The sequence below is a fragment of the Equus przewalskii genome, chromosome 25, assembly GCF_037783145.1.
Source record: "Equus przewalskii isolate Varuska chromosome 25, EquPr2, whole genome shotgun sequence".
Taxonomy (NCBI): Eukaryota; Metazoa; Chordata; class Mammalia; order Perissodactyla; family Equidae; genus Equus; species Equus przewalskii.
Genome location: NC_091855.1, coordinates 1,012,874 through 1,029,777, shown reverse-complemented (window position 1 = coordinate 1,029,777; position 16,904 = coordinate 1,012,874). Strand labels below are relative to the sequence as shown.

The 16,904-nt window shown below is 41.2% G+C and overlaps 1 protein-coding gene across 12 annotated transcripts in view; it reads left to right on the top strand.

The window, feature by feature from the left end:
- Positions 1-11,374, top strand: part of FERMT2 (FERM domain containing kindlin 2) — a 75,479-nt gene extending 64,105 nt beyond the window's left edge. For 4 of the 12 annotated variants that reach the window (XM_070593078.1, XM_070593076.1, XM_070593084.1 and 1 more), the window contains 7 exons: positions 4,078-4,184; positions 4,315-4,536; positions 6,534-6,557; positions 7,075-7,095; positions 7,996-8,120; positions 8,700-8,841; positions 10,104-11,374. In XM_070593078.1, the coding sequence (XP_070449179.1) occupies positions 4,078-4,184; positions 4,315-4,536; positions 6,534-6,557; positions 7,075-7,095; positions 7,996-8,120; positions 8,700-8,841; positions 10,104-10,277 (815 nt within the window). In that variant the 3' untranslated portion in view covers positions 10,278-11,374. The remainder of the gene's footprint in view (positions 1-4,077; positions 4,185-4,314; positions 4,537-6,533; positions 6,558-7,074; positions 7,096-7,995; positions 8,121-8,699; positions 8,842-10,103) is intronic. The other 8 variants (XM_070593080.1, XM_070593077.1, XM_070593086.1 and 5 more) reach the window with 2 other exon arrangements.
- The last annotated feature ends 5,530 nt before the right edge of the window (positions 11,375-16,904 follow it).

Sequence of the window (16,904 nt, the reverse complement as noted above, 5' to 3'; positions counted from 1 at the left end):
TTAGCCAATACTAATTGAACTCGTATGCTGCAAACTGTGCTACCTGCTAGAGAGATAAATAAGAATAAATTACAGTTCCCATCTCTCAAGATGTTTAGAGCATGTGGCAGGGTGGGGGGAGATAAACAGTTAGAATTTGGGCAATAAATAGTAGTCTAAAAAAGTAAGAAACAGGTCACAGGAGCAGGGTTAAGGGTGCTCTATCCAGTGACAGTGGGGAGAATGAAGAGAGACTTCATGGGGAAATAATGTCAGAGTTAAGATCCGAAAGAGAAAAATTGAGATCTGCGAAAGGAAAGAGGAGAGTTGGTAAAAGGGCCCTCCAGGCAGAGACTGGTGTGCAGGAATACCTGGAGAGCAGTCTCAGCCACAGGAGGCTTGTTCTGGAAGGTGGAGTTTAAGGGGAGAGGATGAGTACTTCCTTAATAGCTGTTGAATCTGATTCCTCCTAACATGAGAGAAAAGAGCAGAAGAAATTGGCAGGAATTAGAGAATAAAATGTTAAGGAGATTGTTTTTTTAAACTGGCAGCAGTGGCGTGTCACTGAAACATTCTTGACATGAAAATGACAGGATCCATCATATTTATATTGGCTATAATATAAAGGAGTAATTTTATAGCAGCGTAGTGATCCGAATTAAGGTTATCAATATGGATGGAGAATAGGGCACAAATTCAGTCAATGCTGAGGGAGTTCAGTCAACGGAGATTGTTTTGGGAGAGGCTAAACGGGAGGGACTTGTTTCTGGCTTGTGTAGCTGGGTGGATTGGGTGATCTGGAGGTTGGGAATATAGAAAAGCTGAGTTTGGGGAGAAAGGCAGTTTAATTTTGGGGTATTTTAAATTTGAGGTACCTGTGGGATATCTATTTGGAGATAGGCCGTTGAACCACCAGAGAGATTCGTGCTACAGATACTGATATGGTAGCAGTTAGCATTAATGGTAAGTGTAGCCGTTGGAATGGTTGTCTATAACATAAGAAGGTTAAGAACAGAATCCTGCAGAATACCCATGTTCAAGAGAGAGGGCAGATTAGAGGAAGAGGAGTTTGCAAAGGAAGCAACCAAAAAATGCATAGGAAGACCATGCAAATAAGATATGATGGAAGCTAAGGTCAAAGTTGTTTCGGAAAGGACAGAGTAGTTAGTGTCAAACGCTACAGAAAAGTAAGATAGAGATCGTTAAGCCCCCATAGGATTTAGCCACCTGGAGGTGGTTAGTGGCCTTGATTAAGAACAGATTCTTCAGGGGCTGGCCCCGTGGCTGAGTGGCTAAGTTCACACACACTGCTTCGGTGGCCGGGGTTTCTCTGGTTCAGATCCTGGGCACAGACATGGCACCACTCAGCAAGCCATGCTGATGTGGCGTCCCACAGAGCACAACCAGAAGAACCTACAACTAGAATATACAACTATATACTGGGCGGCTTTGGGGAGAAGAGGAAGAAGAAAAAGTAAAAATTAAGAAAATTTAAAAAGAACAAATTCTGCAGATTTCAGTGGCATTTTGAGTATGGGAGTCAAAGTAGTGTCAATGAGACATAAATAGGAAACAAAGACATCTTTTTAATGAACCATATCTGTAACAAGGAGGGAGGAAAGAGGGCAGTAATGAAGACAGAGGAACAAAGTGGAGGCGAGGGGGTACTTTGTGGTTTAAAATGGGGGAGACTCAAGGAAGTTAAATGCTAATAGAAATGTCACAGTTACAGAAAGAAATCTAGTGTCTGGAAGAGGGAGAGGAACTCATTGATGAGGCAAGCTTCCTGGGGTCCTGGGAAACTCAGCCCACTTGGGTAGAAGAGCCGTAGGAGAAGAGATGCCTCTTCCACTGTGTGGATCCCTGAATTCCTAGTGAAACCCGTCTGCTTGGCTTTGTGAATTTTCCCCCTTGCCCTCTTAACAGAGCTCAGCAGCCTGAGGATAGGCAAGTAAAAAGTAGATGGTTGGATTGAGCCAGGGTTAGCGTTAGGGTTTTGCTAAATGTATATAATGGAAAGACAGTGAACCTGGGGAGTTGGAGTCCAGGCTGGACTGGGGAGAAGGAAGAGGTGAAACGTGTTGCTGATGGGGAAAAAGTTCAGGGGTTGAAGATAGAGTTCCTCAAAGAGTTTGAAGAGACTTAGGATTAAAGATTGTGATAAGAATGGGCTGTTTGCTCTTAACGTTTCAGAGGAATAGTGATTGGGTTACAGAAGTCTAGCATGTCACCACTGGAAGCAGGTAGCCAAGGTGGCGTGGAGTGAATATTGTCTGAGATGTGGTCCAGTAAGTGCCTCTGTGCCTACACTAGCACCTGAGTTTCCACTCATTTTGTCTCTCCCTTTTAGTTTTCTTGGTATTGTACTTTTAAAAGAGGCCTTATTAGCGTGGAATTATATACTTTAAATCCACTTGAATGGTTAATGAAATTTATGCCAAGGATTGTCAGTCTTCAAACATCTGCTCTTTGTTTTAACTTTGCAGGTTAAACACATTGCCAACACCTTCCTCGTGGCTTCTGATGCTTGTATAGAAGGAGTTAAATGCTTTAGCTGTTTGTATGTAGTACATATTTTTAAAAGGAAAGCGAAGAAGGGGAGGCTGTCCACCAAATTCGTGATAGGAGTTGCTTCTGGAGAGGAGAGGATCTCCCCTTCATCTAAAATGTTCTGTTTCTTTTATTTAATACTTAAAACATTTATGTGGAGGGAAAATTGGCAGTGTTAATTAACATTTTTCTTTTTGTGTGGTAGAGGTTTATTATCTTGTTCCTTGTGCTCTGTGCCGAGAGACTGCTCCGGTACAGAGAACAAGTCAGCAGCACACCCTGCTCACGGTTACAGTTCTGCTCTGGAGCCGACTGGATGGTCTTGAGACACATTGAGGGTGACAAACCAAGTACAAACAACTGGAATAGCCTTTAGGAGCTTTGACATGTGCATTATCTTACTTACCTTTACAGCGTCCCCATGAGGTAGGGTTTAAGGTCAGGAAATTGGGCTTAGAGATGTTACTTAAATTGACCATAATTATTGAGTGATAGAGAAAAGTCTGGAACCCAAATCTGTCTGATTCAGAGCTCTTGGTTACTACCTACTTCTGTCAACCATTACCCCATTGTCTAACTGGGTGTATGTTCAGTAAATCTGTGTTCTCTTCTATAAGCCACCAGCTAATGCTTAACAGAGTTAGTTTAGATGGATTTTTGTAACCATAAATGTATGTATTCCTGAAAACTTGTGTGTAAAGTGAAATTCTGAATACCAGTTATTTTCGTACTGACTTCCTCAAGTATATATGTAACCTTCTATAGCAGGTATGCTCCTAAAATATTGTGCATAAAGTTAATTTATGAGTTGAGTCAGATTTATGAAGCAATTCAGTTTAAAGAAACAATGTGCAAGTGGTCACCCTCTGAATTGAACTGTTGGTAAGTGTGAATATTTAAGTGTTCCAACAGCCTGGAGTTGTGGAAGGAGGCGTGTGCCGGGAGCATCCAGCTGGAGCAGGAGAGCCTGTGCCTCCCCCTGTGCCCTTAGGCTTCCTCCCTCCACGCAGGAGCAGGGGTCCCTGAAGAGGCTCATACAGCACTCTAGCTCAGACGGGGTAACCCCACGCACACTTTTTTAAGGCATCATAAAAGCCGTTTATTCCTACCAAAACACAATTAAGTTAGAATTTAATTATAGAAAGATATTTAAAACTTCCTATACATTTAAAAATCCCAAGTAACTTAACATTCAGAGAACTGAATGATGTTAAAATAACACATGAAACTTGTGGGATGCAGTGCAAGTGGTGTTTTGTGGTAATATGCTTTTAACAGAACCCTGTCTTTTTCTTTTCAGTCAAGTTTTGTGAACTGTGAGTGCCACAAACTCTGTGTCATTACCTCTGTTCTATATTAGACCTCTCTGACTCTTTGTTCCACCCCAAACAAAATTACTGAGCCTAAAGAATTGATTTCCCGACTTAGAGATTCCATAACAGCGAAATTCAGCATGTTGAGATGCCATAAAATGACGGCTGCCTGTATTGGCTTGGGATGTCTTAAAAGTAAATTTGACCGTGTTAATAATTAATTTTCTTATTACAGGATGTGAAGTTACCCCAGATGTAAACATTTCAGGCCAGAAATTTAACATTAAACTCCTGATTCCAGTTGCAGACGGCATGAATGAAATCTGGCTTCGTTGTGACAATGTAAGTTTTCCAGTTAAAAGTAAACCTCAATTTTCTTTGATTCCTTAGTGAGTTGACCAGTCATCCTTAGATTTTATACTCAAAGGACTCGGCATCTGATACATTTCGTACTCTTGTGTTTTTTTAACAGGAGAAACAGTATGCACATTGGATGGCAGCCTGCAGGTTAGCCTCCAAAGGCAAGACGATGGCAGACAGCTCCTACAACCCAGAGGTGCAGAATATTCTCTCCTTCCTGAAAATGCAGCACTTAAACCCAGATCCTCAGTTCATACCGGAGCAGATCACAGCTGATATCAATCCTGAGTGTCTGGTGTCCCCTCGCTATCTGAAAAAGTACAAGAACAAGCAGGTACTGGGTTCATTTTACTTTCATCTACCATTTTCTGCTGGTTTGTTTCATAATTTTGTACAGACACTTTAAATTTAGTTTCCCCTCTTAAAACTTTTTGGTCTTAGTTGGTAGCCCTAATTTCCTCTCAGGTGGTTAGAATACAAAATAGCAAATAAATAGCCTTCAGTCAGTTTAAATTGGTCATTTATAAAAACCTGTTAAAAATAGGACAGGTAATGAGGTGGAATAGCTGGGAACATATTTATTCTGAACAACCTGAGGAAATTGCTCTGTTAGCATGATGTTCTTTCAGGGAATTGAATGTAGTCTTAATGCTTTGTCTTCCTTAGTTAAGGCAGTTTTATTCCTTGCATAATTAAGTAAGTGTGATATAAAGCACAGCCACCGTTTCCCAACAAATCTACAAGGACTCTTGCTGCTGTCGAAGTGGACTTCACCAGCTCCAGAAATAAGCTTTACTTGTCTTTTCTTAGCATTAACAGTCAAAACCTAACCAGGATTTGCGTAAAGTGACAAAGTTTGGTCAGTTTTCATTGAAATTCACCGCTTTTGTTCACTCTTTTTAGAATTCCTTTCCTGGAAATTAATATCATAAAAGGATCACTATTTGAGAAAGTGGTGCTTTGGGGTAACATAAAACGTTCCTTGCAGGGGAATGTCACTTGGGATTGCCCCCAGTATTCTCTACACCAACCATCACGCCGTAAAAGGGAAAAGCTTCAGTTGAGGAGGGGTGGTACTAAAAAGGACCTTTAAAATAAATATTTGATGTTTGTCTAATTTCATTTTTATCTTTATTGATAGGAGTAATTTAAAAACATACTGAAAAGGCCCAACGAAATACCCAGAAGCCTTATTAATTCTTAACTTTAAATGTCATGTTTGTCATATGGGTCTGAAGTCACTTCGCTAGAAATGTTCAGAAGTTGTAATCACTAAGTATTTGTCTTTAGGTTTCAGAGGTTGTGTAAGCAACACGGAAATTGTTTATCCCACAGTCAGATGATGTGGGAGTAGTAAGGACTGGAGGAAATGCTGCCCTGGGGAGCTTTGTGGAATGTAGATTGTAAGTTAAAAAGGGAAAGCAAATGAAGCATTGAGTTCATTTTATATTCTTCAGTATTTCATATAAAAATTATTTGTAAAGAAATTCATTTCAAAAAGTGGATTCCTTTGCCTTAAAAAGCAATGAATAATTTCAAATCTTAGCAATCTTATAATTTCACTATCAGATATCAAGGAAAAAATCTTAAAGCATAATTGTGAAGATTGCCAAATGTTGGTTTAGCTATCAAAGATAGGTATTGACTTGTTTTCTTAGAAGCCTTTAACATGATAGTTTTCACTTTAGATGTTTCCAGTCCCTGAGCTCTCAACTAGGTTGTCAGCGGAAAGTTCTCTGGAGGACACAGACAATGAACGTTTGTCTTTAACTCGCAGGATGTGTGTGGCTTGTGTGCGGTTAAGGATCCATCTCGCCTTGTCTTCCACACCTTGGCATCTTACCAGATGCACGTTGTTTTTAATCCTCCTTTCTCTGACAGGACTGAAAGGTTGTTCGCAGAAGGTAGAGACCCTGTATTGCCCTGAGGCCCAGTAAGTGCCGATGGGCAGAAGTGTAGTAGTTGCTGTGTCTCAGCTGCCAAGCTGATCCTGGACATGGTGCTTAGTAATTGTTAGACCACGTAGCCCAGTGGCATTCAGGAGCCAGCTAGGAAGATGTGCAGGCGATGGGGTCATTCTTCCCTACCAGGGCATCAGCACATGGTTTGCCTTTGGGTCCGTCAATATAACCTTTGTTATATTTACTCTACTTTAATTCCCCCCAAACTAAATATGAATTAAACTTACATGAATATGACTCTCAAATTGGATTTCTACATTTTAAAGAAAAGAGTTGTCCTACGTTTTATCCTTGTTAATCCAAAGTGAAATGGACTGCTGTGTTTATAGCCACCATTCCTAGTGTAGTATCTCTTTATTTTCCCTTCCAGGAAAAAGGATGCAAAAAACAGATGGTAATTGAGGGGTTTGCTTTTCTTATGTAAATAAACAGATGGTCAGTGCACTTATTTTATGCCTTCAACTTATTTCTGAAAAGCAGTGCATGGATCATAGGATATGATGCCATCCGAGTCAGCGTTAAAGGCTTCTGAGTATTACCTTTGGTTTCGCTACTAAAATCATGAGCTTTGCCCTAACCAGTAAGAATTAGTAGACCAGGGGGAAGAAGGGTATTCGTTCTTTTTATTTCCTCCCTGCAAATCTCTACCCTTAATTTTAGTAACGCTTAACAGTCTAAAATAATGTGGAGTGTTCTTCAGTATTCTAAACAGAAGGTATCGCTGCTTCCTCGTTTTCATGCCTGCATTTACTTGCTTGGTTTCCACCTAAAGTAATTTTTTGCATGGTTTTCGGCTGGAATTTTGGTTTGCAGGTTACCGCAACTTTTTCTTTGCTTCATTGCCATTTTTTCTGATTGCCTTTTTTTTTTCTTTCTGCTTCCTTTTTCTTTCCTCGCATTGCCATCTACAGCCAGGCTATATAAGAGATTTGGTAAGTTCTCCATATTAACCAAAAAAAAAAAAAGAGAGAGAAAGAAAACAAATAAATAAAAATATTTAAAGCCCTAGCCGCAGTCTCCCCTCATGGATTAATTTCCTTCCACTCCTTGTGGGAGTAGTCATCCCAAAGTGAGTGTAATTTAAATTAAAATATAACTTTCCTAATGATTCCTTTAAAAAAGTTCTTAAAGTAATATGGTGATTTCAAGTACTCTAAGCTGCTAATAAATGTTCCTACTAGAAATTTGTGTTCCAGGTACTCGTTCTGATCTCGGTGCTATAAATTTAGCACTCGTTATGTGTGTGAGGATGGGAACGTGCATTTTATAACAGCAGTATTGTGTATGTGAGGACTCAGAATATGTCTCAAGAGTGGCAGTTACGTATTCCTAATAGCAGTTTTTGTTTCTTGATATATGGAAACTAAAATTGAGAAGAAATGTATCGGGGCCGGCCTGGTGGCACAGCGGTTAAATTCGCGCATTCCACTTCAGCGGCTGGTGTTCACCCGTTCAGATCCCAGGTGTGGACGTGGCACCGCTTGTCAAGCCATGCTGTGGCAGGCATCCCACATATAAAGTAGAGGAAGATGGGCATGGATGTTAGCTCAGGGCCAGGCTTCCTCAGCAAAAAGAGGAGGATTGGCAGCAGATGTTAGCTCAGGGCTAATCTTCCTCAAAAAAAAAAAAAAAAGGAAATGTCTCAGGGTTTACTTTGAAAAGTCATTATTTTACTAAAATTCCCAAATGTAGCTTTAGATACTTTCTAACTCCAGCTCTCGCAGTACATGATTTTGGGATGGGGCACATAATTCAACTTTTTTATCTTTTTGTTTTGATTCTACCATGAAGGAATAATGTCTAATGGTAAGGTGATGTTTAATCATGTTTAGATAACAGCAAGAATCCTGGAGGCTCATCAGAACGTAGCTCAGATGAGTCTAATTGAAGCCAAGATGAGATTTATTCAAGCGTGGCAGTCGCTACCAGAATTCGGCATCACACACTTTATTGCAAGGTAAGCACCTGTATGTAAACCTTAATCTGTGCCTTTTTATTTAATTTGCTTCATGTAATTAGAAATTAAATAATTAAGGCCAACTACTGAGACCCATTCACTTATTTTACAGTAAACTTTAAACAGTGTTGGGATGGGGGCGGGCCCACTTGAGCGGCGGTTAAGTTTGCACGTTCCGCTTCAGCGGCCTGGGGTTCGCCAGTTGGGATCCTGGGTGCAGACATGGCACTGCTTGTCAAGGCATGCTGTGGCAGCGTCCCACATACAAAGTAGAGGAAGATGGGCACGGATGTTAGCTCAGGGCCAGGCTTCCTCAGCAAGAAAGAGGGGGATTGGCAGTAGTTAGCTCAGGGCTAATCTTCCTCAAAAAAAAATTAAAATTAATGTTGGGATGTATTTTCTATACTTGTAATTTTTACATTAAAAATTCAAAATGATTGCAATTCTGTTTTTACTCGTATAAAAATAGCACTTTCTTTAGAGTTCAAGAAGCACATATCTTGAAGAAAAACAGACCAGTATGTCCCCCAGCCCCAGCATGTTTTTAAACATGTATTTATTCGGTTTTGAATGCTATAGGTTCCAAGGGGGAAAAAAAGAAGAACTTATTGGCATTGCGTACAACAGACTGATTAGGATGGATGCTGGCACAGGAGACGCAATTAAAACATGGCGTTTCAGTAACATGAAACAGTGGAATGTTAACTGGGAAATAAAAATGGTAAGCTGTAGGGCCAGCCCAGGAGCACAGTAGTTAAGTGCACACGTTCTGCTTTTGCAGCCCAGGGTTTGCTAGTTCGGATCCCAGGCACAGACCTATGCACTGCTTGTCAGGCCACGCTGTGGCAGGCGTCCCACTAGTAGAGGAAGATGGCCACGGATGTTAGCTCAGGGCCAGTCTTCCTCAGCAAAAAGAGGAGGATTGGCTGCAGATGTTAGCTCAGGGCTAATCTTCCTCCAAAAAAGAAAAATGGCAAGCTATAACAATGTTACTTGAATATATATATAGTCCTGCTAAAAATGAGCAAATTAAGAATAGAAAGTCCTATAAATTCTGAAGATTTGTACAATTACCTCTTAAAGTATAGAACATGGTTGGATATTCGTTTCCAACTTAAACTTTGGCCTGTTTCCTAATTAGCCCAGTTATTAAACTTAGTAGAACAGAATTACCTGCTTAGAATATTCTTTTTCGAGATTATCTTTCTATAGTGGATGAGTTCCTCACCTCACAGCAGCAGCTGCTGTTTCTTGAACACCTGCTCTGCCGGGCGTGACACCAGATGTTTTCCCGTGGCGCCCTCTCTCTGACCCTCACCACAGCCTGTGAGCTGCTAACGCATGGTGAGGACGCTAGAATTAGAGGCCTGAGGGCCTCATCGTCCCTGATCACACACCTAGTAACAGAATCAGGATTCAAACTCAGAGGCTTGGGGCTCTGAGACCTGGCACACGTACTGTGCGTCGTGCTGCCCCAAGCCTGGAGTCCAGGAGTCTCATTTAAACTAAACAGAATCTTTTACTAATAAGTATTTGTTTTAGGATATTGGGTTTGTTATATCAATTCCTGTTACTTCATAGACTCTTCAGAACATTTCTGAAATACTCAGACATGATACCTAAAGGTTAAATATCTAACGCAAATATTAAATTAAACACAGGAAATAGGTTTTCTCCTGGGACTTGCAGAGACATTCTCATTAATTGAATCCCCAGAGACCATTTGGGAACTTAATGACCTAAACCCCTTGCCTTCAGTCTTCCTTTCTGGAGCATGAAAACTAAGGAGGAGTATTGGGGGGGCGGGGGAGGTGCTGGCAAGCTTTTTTTATTCTTTTGGGCTTGAGGCAGTATTAGGGTAGGATTTAAAAAGGGTATTTGCGCGTCAACGAGTATTTTGTGATGAACGTTACACAGGACAGTAGCTTGCTTGCACCCAGCCGTCTGGAGTTCTGGGGTGACAGGTCTTTGTCTTTGCTCCAGGTCACCGTAGAGTTTGCAGACGAAGTACGATTGTCCTTCATCTGTACTGAAGTAGATTGCAAGGTGGTTCATGAATTCATCGGTGGCTACATATTTCTCTCAACGCGTGCAAAAGACCAAAATGAGAGTCTGGATGAAGAGATGTTCTACAAACTTACCAGTGGCTGGGTGTGAGGAGAAGTGCGTGGTGAAACTGTGGCCATACTGATATTTAACTTTCAGAGCTGTTGTTTGTTATATGCTGCTTAATAAAGTAAGCTTGAAATTCCTCATTTTATCATGAAAACTCTTTTTGCCTTACCAGACCAGTTAATATGTGCACTAACAACACGACTGTTAATCTGCTATCATGATACAGTGTATGAACTCGAACAGTCACACATTCCTTAGGCCATGAATTGAAAACTGAAGTAGTGGGCAAGTCAGGAACAAACATCCCCGGTTGAAGCTAGCCAACTTGCGAGAAACTCAAGCCATCTACTTTACAGCTATCCAGGGCTTAAACTATATGAAGTCTATTTATCATGTTTAATGCATGTGTTTTAATGTATGTTTAATTTGACCTCGTGTTTTAAAAATATCCTACTTCTGGTGGCCATTTGATTCCCTCCCCTGCACTCCTTACATAATCCAGGCTCGCAAAAGATGCCTGATATTTAATAATGTTACTGTTTGACCTTGAAGGAAAATGCTGTTAGTCCGTTATGCTTGGTTGGTTTTTGTTCTTGAATAAGCATGTATGTATATTGTCTTGTTTTTATTTTTACACCATATTGTATTAGAACACTTTTTAGTATTCACCAGCATATTCACTGTCTGCCTAAAATATGCAACTTTTGCATTACAGTATGAAGTAAAGGTCTCTGAAGTGTGCATTTTATGTAACTAATGTACAAACACAAATTTTATAAAATTGTACAGTTTTTTAAAAAACTACTCACAGTTAGCAAATGGCTTAGACGTATCATCTTTGCATTAAATGCTTTTAAAAGTATAATTAATGTGCAGTTTTAATATCTGCTAAATTAAGAATGACTTCATTACAGTCGTGATTTGCCACAGTGCCCTTAACTCTGCCGCCCGCGCCGGCCGTGCTCCAGTCTGCTGCGCTGTCACGACCCACGTTGGTGCTAGTCAGACAACTCATAGCTCACGTAGCCCGAGAGGGTGCGGGGAGGGACGGGTTACAAGTATTGTCCAATAACCCATGGTTTAAAGACTGTATAAATGCATTTTATTTTAAATAAAAGCAAAATCTTTTATTTAATGTTTCCTTTTGTACTTCTAGTTTTTGCTTTAGAAATGCTTTGCCTGTATCTTGTGTTATGAGAACAACTTAGCTAGTATTCCAAAGTGTCACCAGATAGAAATACTTAATCACTTAGATTCTTCCACTTAAATTGAGAACCCCTTATTTTTCCTGCTACTTAAAAATGAATATTTAAGTGTTAGAAATGTAGTTATAAACAGAAATACATTGTTGACTTGGGCAGAATTTGTGTTAAACAGCAAAATGATTCGATTTTTTAAAACACAACGGGCTGGCCCGGTGGCGCAGTGGTTAAGTTCATACGTTCCACTTTGGTGGCCCGGGGTTCACCCGTTCAGATCCCAGGTGCAGACATGGCACCGCTTGGCAAGCCATGCTGTGGGTAGGCGTCCCACATATAAAGTAGAGGAAGATGGGCATGGTTGTTAGCTCAGGGCCAGTCTTCCTCAGCAAGAAGAGGAGGATTGGCAGCAATTAGCTCAGGGCTAATCTTCCTCAAAAAGAAAAAAAGAAAAAACCCACAACAGCGATTTATGAGCTTACTCCCTATTGTTAACTGCTGTCATATCATCATTCAGAATTCAGACTCAGAACTTGAGTTCTGGACTTTCTCTCTTACCTCCTGCAGTTAATCAGGCCAAGTCCTGTTGATTTTTCCCTCATGCAAACTTGTGTCTTTCTTTTGTCATTGCTCTCACCGTCACCTGAATTCGGGTCTTTGTGCTGTGCCTGCCACAATGCAACAGCCAGATGCCATTCTCCACAGCTTTTCTTTGTACTCTAAGGCCAGATCATAACAGGCTTTCCTCCAAAACTTAACAGCTCCTTCTCATTAAAAAAAGTTTTAATAATATATTCCCTTTCCTCTTCTTAAGAACAGGTCACCAACTTAAATAGTCATTTGCTAAAAAGCCCTAAGATGTGTCTAGACTATGGTAAACCTGAGTCTGTATAGTCCCAGGCCTCCTCACAAGTGAGACCAGCCTCTCTGCTGATTTCTTCCTCTGGTTTGCCCCACTGCCCCCGCCGGCAGCCTCAAGATCAAGTCGGCCCCAGCGCAGCACCGGCTGTGTTTCAGCTCTAATGACTCCTGGTTGCTACAGCAGAAAAGCCAAAGTCCCCAGTCAGGTACTCAGAGGTCTTCCACGGTCTGTTTCCCAGCTCATGTTTCCATCTTTACCTCTCAGCAGCCTTCTGCATTCCACTCAAACTGAGCGCTCACATTCCCCAGGCGCGCTTTGAATTCGCCCATCTCCATGGCATTCCCCAAACCTGGAATGTCTTCATCCCCAAACCTTCCAGTCTCCACCTCTCCAAATGTCACAATTCCAGCATTTTAGAAAGAGCTCGAGTGTTCTTTATCCCATGAACACTTTCAAGTTTGCTCACAGCCAAAGATTTTCTCTTAGTCCTCTGAACTGCCATTGAATTTGGTCCTTTTGGAACTTAAGAGCAATCATCCTTATGTTGAGTATATCCTATTGCCCCTGATAAATTATTTCCTGAAGTCTGAGTCTGAGCTTCATGGTCTCTACCTAGGATCAATTAACACATTTTTTTATTGAAGATAATAAGTTATTTTGGAAATCCAGGAGTTATTGCTACGTGGAAGTTTTACAGCCTCAGCATAGTTTAATATGGAGGAGTCAAATGTTTTTTGCATACCAATTACGTGTTAAGCAGCATGCCGAGTACTTTCACATACATTCTCTCTTCTAAAGATTCATACGCTCCAGCTGCCTCGTTTTGTAGACGAGGCTCAGAGAGGCCAAGTGAGCTGTTTAAAATCACACAGCTGTAGTTAATTAGTGCCAAGGCAGCGCTAGAAGTGGAAAGCAGGTTTCCGTCTCCCTATTCAGCAATGTCAGACACAAACCCTTCGTGAATCCCAAGGAGCTCTGTTGGTAGAGGTCTCACAGAGACAGCATTGGTCCGTGAGAAGAACCCCAGCCAGGGCCTCCAGAGAGGCACTTGCAGGTTTCTGCTGTGTCTTAATTTCACGTGGACATGAAAGCCCTGGAGACAGGAAACCACCCAAGCTCCCCTCCCCGTCTGTTCCTCTCCAATCAGCGGATGAGCGACCTGCTGGAGGCCCTGATGCAGTTAATCAGCAATCTGGGTACAAATTCATTTTTGCACAACCTTGAACTTCAACACTCAGGGACCTAGGGACATGAACTTGTTTGTTTTCCAGCTTTACCGAGGTATAATTGACAAAACTAAGACATTTGAAGCGTACATCTTGGTGATTCGATACACAAGCGTATTATGAAAGGACTCCCAGCATCTAGTCAGCGCCCTAGAGACATGAACTTTGTGGACAGAAGGCCACTTGGAGTTCTTGGCCTTTTGCTCTTGGCCAAAAAGCAACAATGTGGCAGATGATAGCTTTTTCATTCTTTATACCAGTTTCTGTTTTTTTTATGTTGAAAGTCTTATTAAGGTGCTTTTAATTAGTTCTCAGTTAGTGAAGTAGTGGGATCAGACCAACCTGGGTTTTTGACCCTTTATCTGGAGAAATTTATGTGGTATCTGGAGAAATCTCACACAGATAAATAAAATGTTTTAATGTCCAATGTTGTACCTGCATGGATAGTTTCCCAATACAGCAAAATGTTGGTTTTTTAACTCAGAATTTTTTCTGGTCCTTTGGAACTCATTCCTATCCTGTGTCGTTTGTAACTATTTCTACCACCTGTAATAAAGTTTGTCAAGGGCTGCTGCTGTTTGTAGACTAATCACCTAAAAACAGGGCAACGTCTTCCCCGTGGTGACAATTCAGAGACGAGGGCTTTCTGAGCTTCCTGTTGTGACATGGTCCTAAATGGAGGCCCTACACCGCTCCTGCTCCACTCTGCTCTGCTCCAAAAATGTCGATGCTGATTCAAAGCCATTCTGCCGTCCCCAAAGACAATTTATAGCTATTGCACTTATTCCCTCTTTTTGTAGCTATCTAGTTGCGAAGAAACAAGGATGAGTTGATGCGCTGTATGGCTGTGGGCCTGATGGACATGGTACGATCACAAACCCATGCGGCTCTTCCTATGCTGATCAAGTTCAGTCATTCTCACACAGTAAAATCCAGGAAGAAGTCGCTTACTGAAAGCTCTGTGCTCGTCAACAAATGAACTGTGTCTGTTTGCACTGCTTTGGTTTGGCAGCTCGAGCAGGGGAGGCGGTGGAGGGGCAGGAAATGGGAAGTGTGCAGTCTGGGGAGGAGCAGTGAAGTTCTCAGGGTGGACTGCAGAGCCGCCCAGAGCAGGAAACAGGAGCAAAAAGAGCCTTATCTGGTGACCTGATTTCCCACTGTGCTGATTCTTCACTTGCTTTCTCTGCTTTATTTAATAAACAAGACAAAGTTTCCCAGGCTGAATGTGTATATTAAAATCCTCTGTTCCCTTCAGAAACAGTTATCAGTGCACACCCCTCGTTGAGTTTCCCTGTTGGTATCTGTGCTTGGGTCTGCTTATTACTAAAAATTACAAGCACTTAAAATAGTTTAAAACCATTATTTCATGAGATCTAATTATAGTCTCACGTGGCTTCATTGGCCAGGCATCCAAGTTCAATGTTAATTAAATTTGTGATTAAAAATACCCCAACCAACCAACCAATTTTAACATATCTGCATTAATATGGTTTGTAGATATTGCATGATAAAGAAGAAAACACTTTTTATGAGCATAAATTCTCATCTCAAATCTAAATTTTGTGAACTTTATTTTTATGACCAAGTAAAATTCAAGTAAGCATTTACTCTCAGATTTACTGCTCAAAATATCTAAGCCTTGTTTCTGTCTTCCTTGCCTAGTTATAAATTCAGTTAGCTCTTAGAAGGAGCATTCAGCAAACAGACAGCATTTCTTCTGTTCCGGGAGAGCAAGGGCCCAAGAATAGCCAGAATATCCTAAAGAACAACAGGCGAGAAACTAGCTCACTGAACAGCAAGAAGTCACGTACACTCTGCTGAAAATGTAGTGTGGGCACAGGGATAAATGAAATAATCAAACAACCCAAACATGCACACATATGGGAAGTCGATCTCTCCTGAGAGCTGGCCTTGCAGATCGGCATGAAAGAAATTTCCCAATGAGTGGTGCTCGTGGTTATCTTTTTTTTTTTTTTTTTTCCTTTTTCTCCCCAAAGCCCCCCGGTACATAGTTGTATATTCTTCGTTGTGGGTCCGTCTAGTTGTGGCATGTGGGATGCTGCCTCAGCGTGGCCTGATGAGCAGTGCCATGTCCACGCCCAGGATTCGAACCAACGAAACACTGGGCCGCCTGCAGCGGAGCGCGCGAACTTAACCACTCAGCCACCGGGCCATCCCCGCTTGTGGTTATCTTTATAAAGCTAACGGATTTGCATCACTACCCCATATACGTACGCAGTAGTTTAAATCAATTCCAAATGAATTAGAGACAAGTGTGAAAAGCAAAACTATAAAACTTAAAAGATGACGTAAAAGAGCGTTCACGTGATATTGAGGAAAGATTTTGTGTATTAACAAGACACAAAAAGTAGAAACTAACGATGTTAAAATGAGAACTATAAAGGTATCATAAAGTGTAAAAAGGCATATCAAATTTGGAGAAGGTATTTGCCAGACAATTGACAAGGGATTACCGTCTAGATTATGAATACGCACTCATGCTCACTGATCAAGTCAAAAGAAAACAGACAAAACACTGGAATGGATAGTTCACAAAAGAAGAAAACTGAATAGCCCATACATGCACTAAGTACTGTTTAACTTCACTAGTATTCTAGAAAATGGGAACAAACAAATTTTAAATACAATTAAAATATGGTTTCACACCTACCATATTAGTAAACTTTCAAAGTCTGACAATACCAAGTATTGAGCAGGGCATGGAATCGTTGGAGTACTTATTACGGGTGGGGCTATAAATCAGAACAGAGCACTTTGACGTCATCTGGTAAAATTAAAGATATATCCTGTGACGCAGCCATGTCTTCCTAGGCATGGGTACACCCTGGAGAAACCTGCACGTGCATTCCAGGAGATGTGCACAGGAAGATGCAGAGCAGAACTACTCATAACGCAAAACACTGGACACAAATTTCCATCCCAGTAGAACGCAGACATTATAACACAGCTGTGAAATGGAGTCAAGTAGCAGTGAATAAACGCCAGCAACAAACAACATGGGCGAGTCTCACCCTAACACGAGCCGAACATAGAGCTGCAGAACACAGAGCATGAGTCAAGTTTAAAAATGTGCAAGATTTTTAAACACTAAAAAAAATAGAAGCGGCAAATATTTTTCTTTTCTGTTTGTAGAGTAAAAGCTGCATTTTTCAAAAGCACATTGTTGGTGATTCTAAAGTCCAGTGTGAAACCATTTGACACTAAAAGTCGCTGCAGCCTAATAGAAGCAAGTGAGTCTTGCTCTGACAGCTGCCACTCTGCTCTTCGATAGACCTTCCTGGGTCTGGACTAGCTCAGCACGTGAGTGTGGCCCCTGCTGCCAAGTGAATCACTAATTGGCTGACCGGCTGCCCTGGTTTGA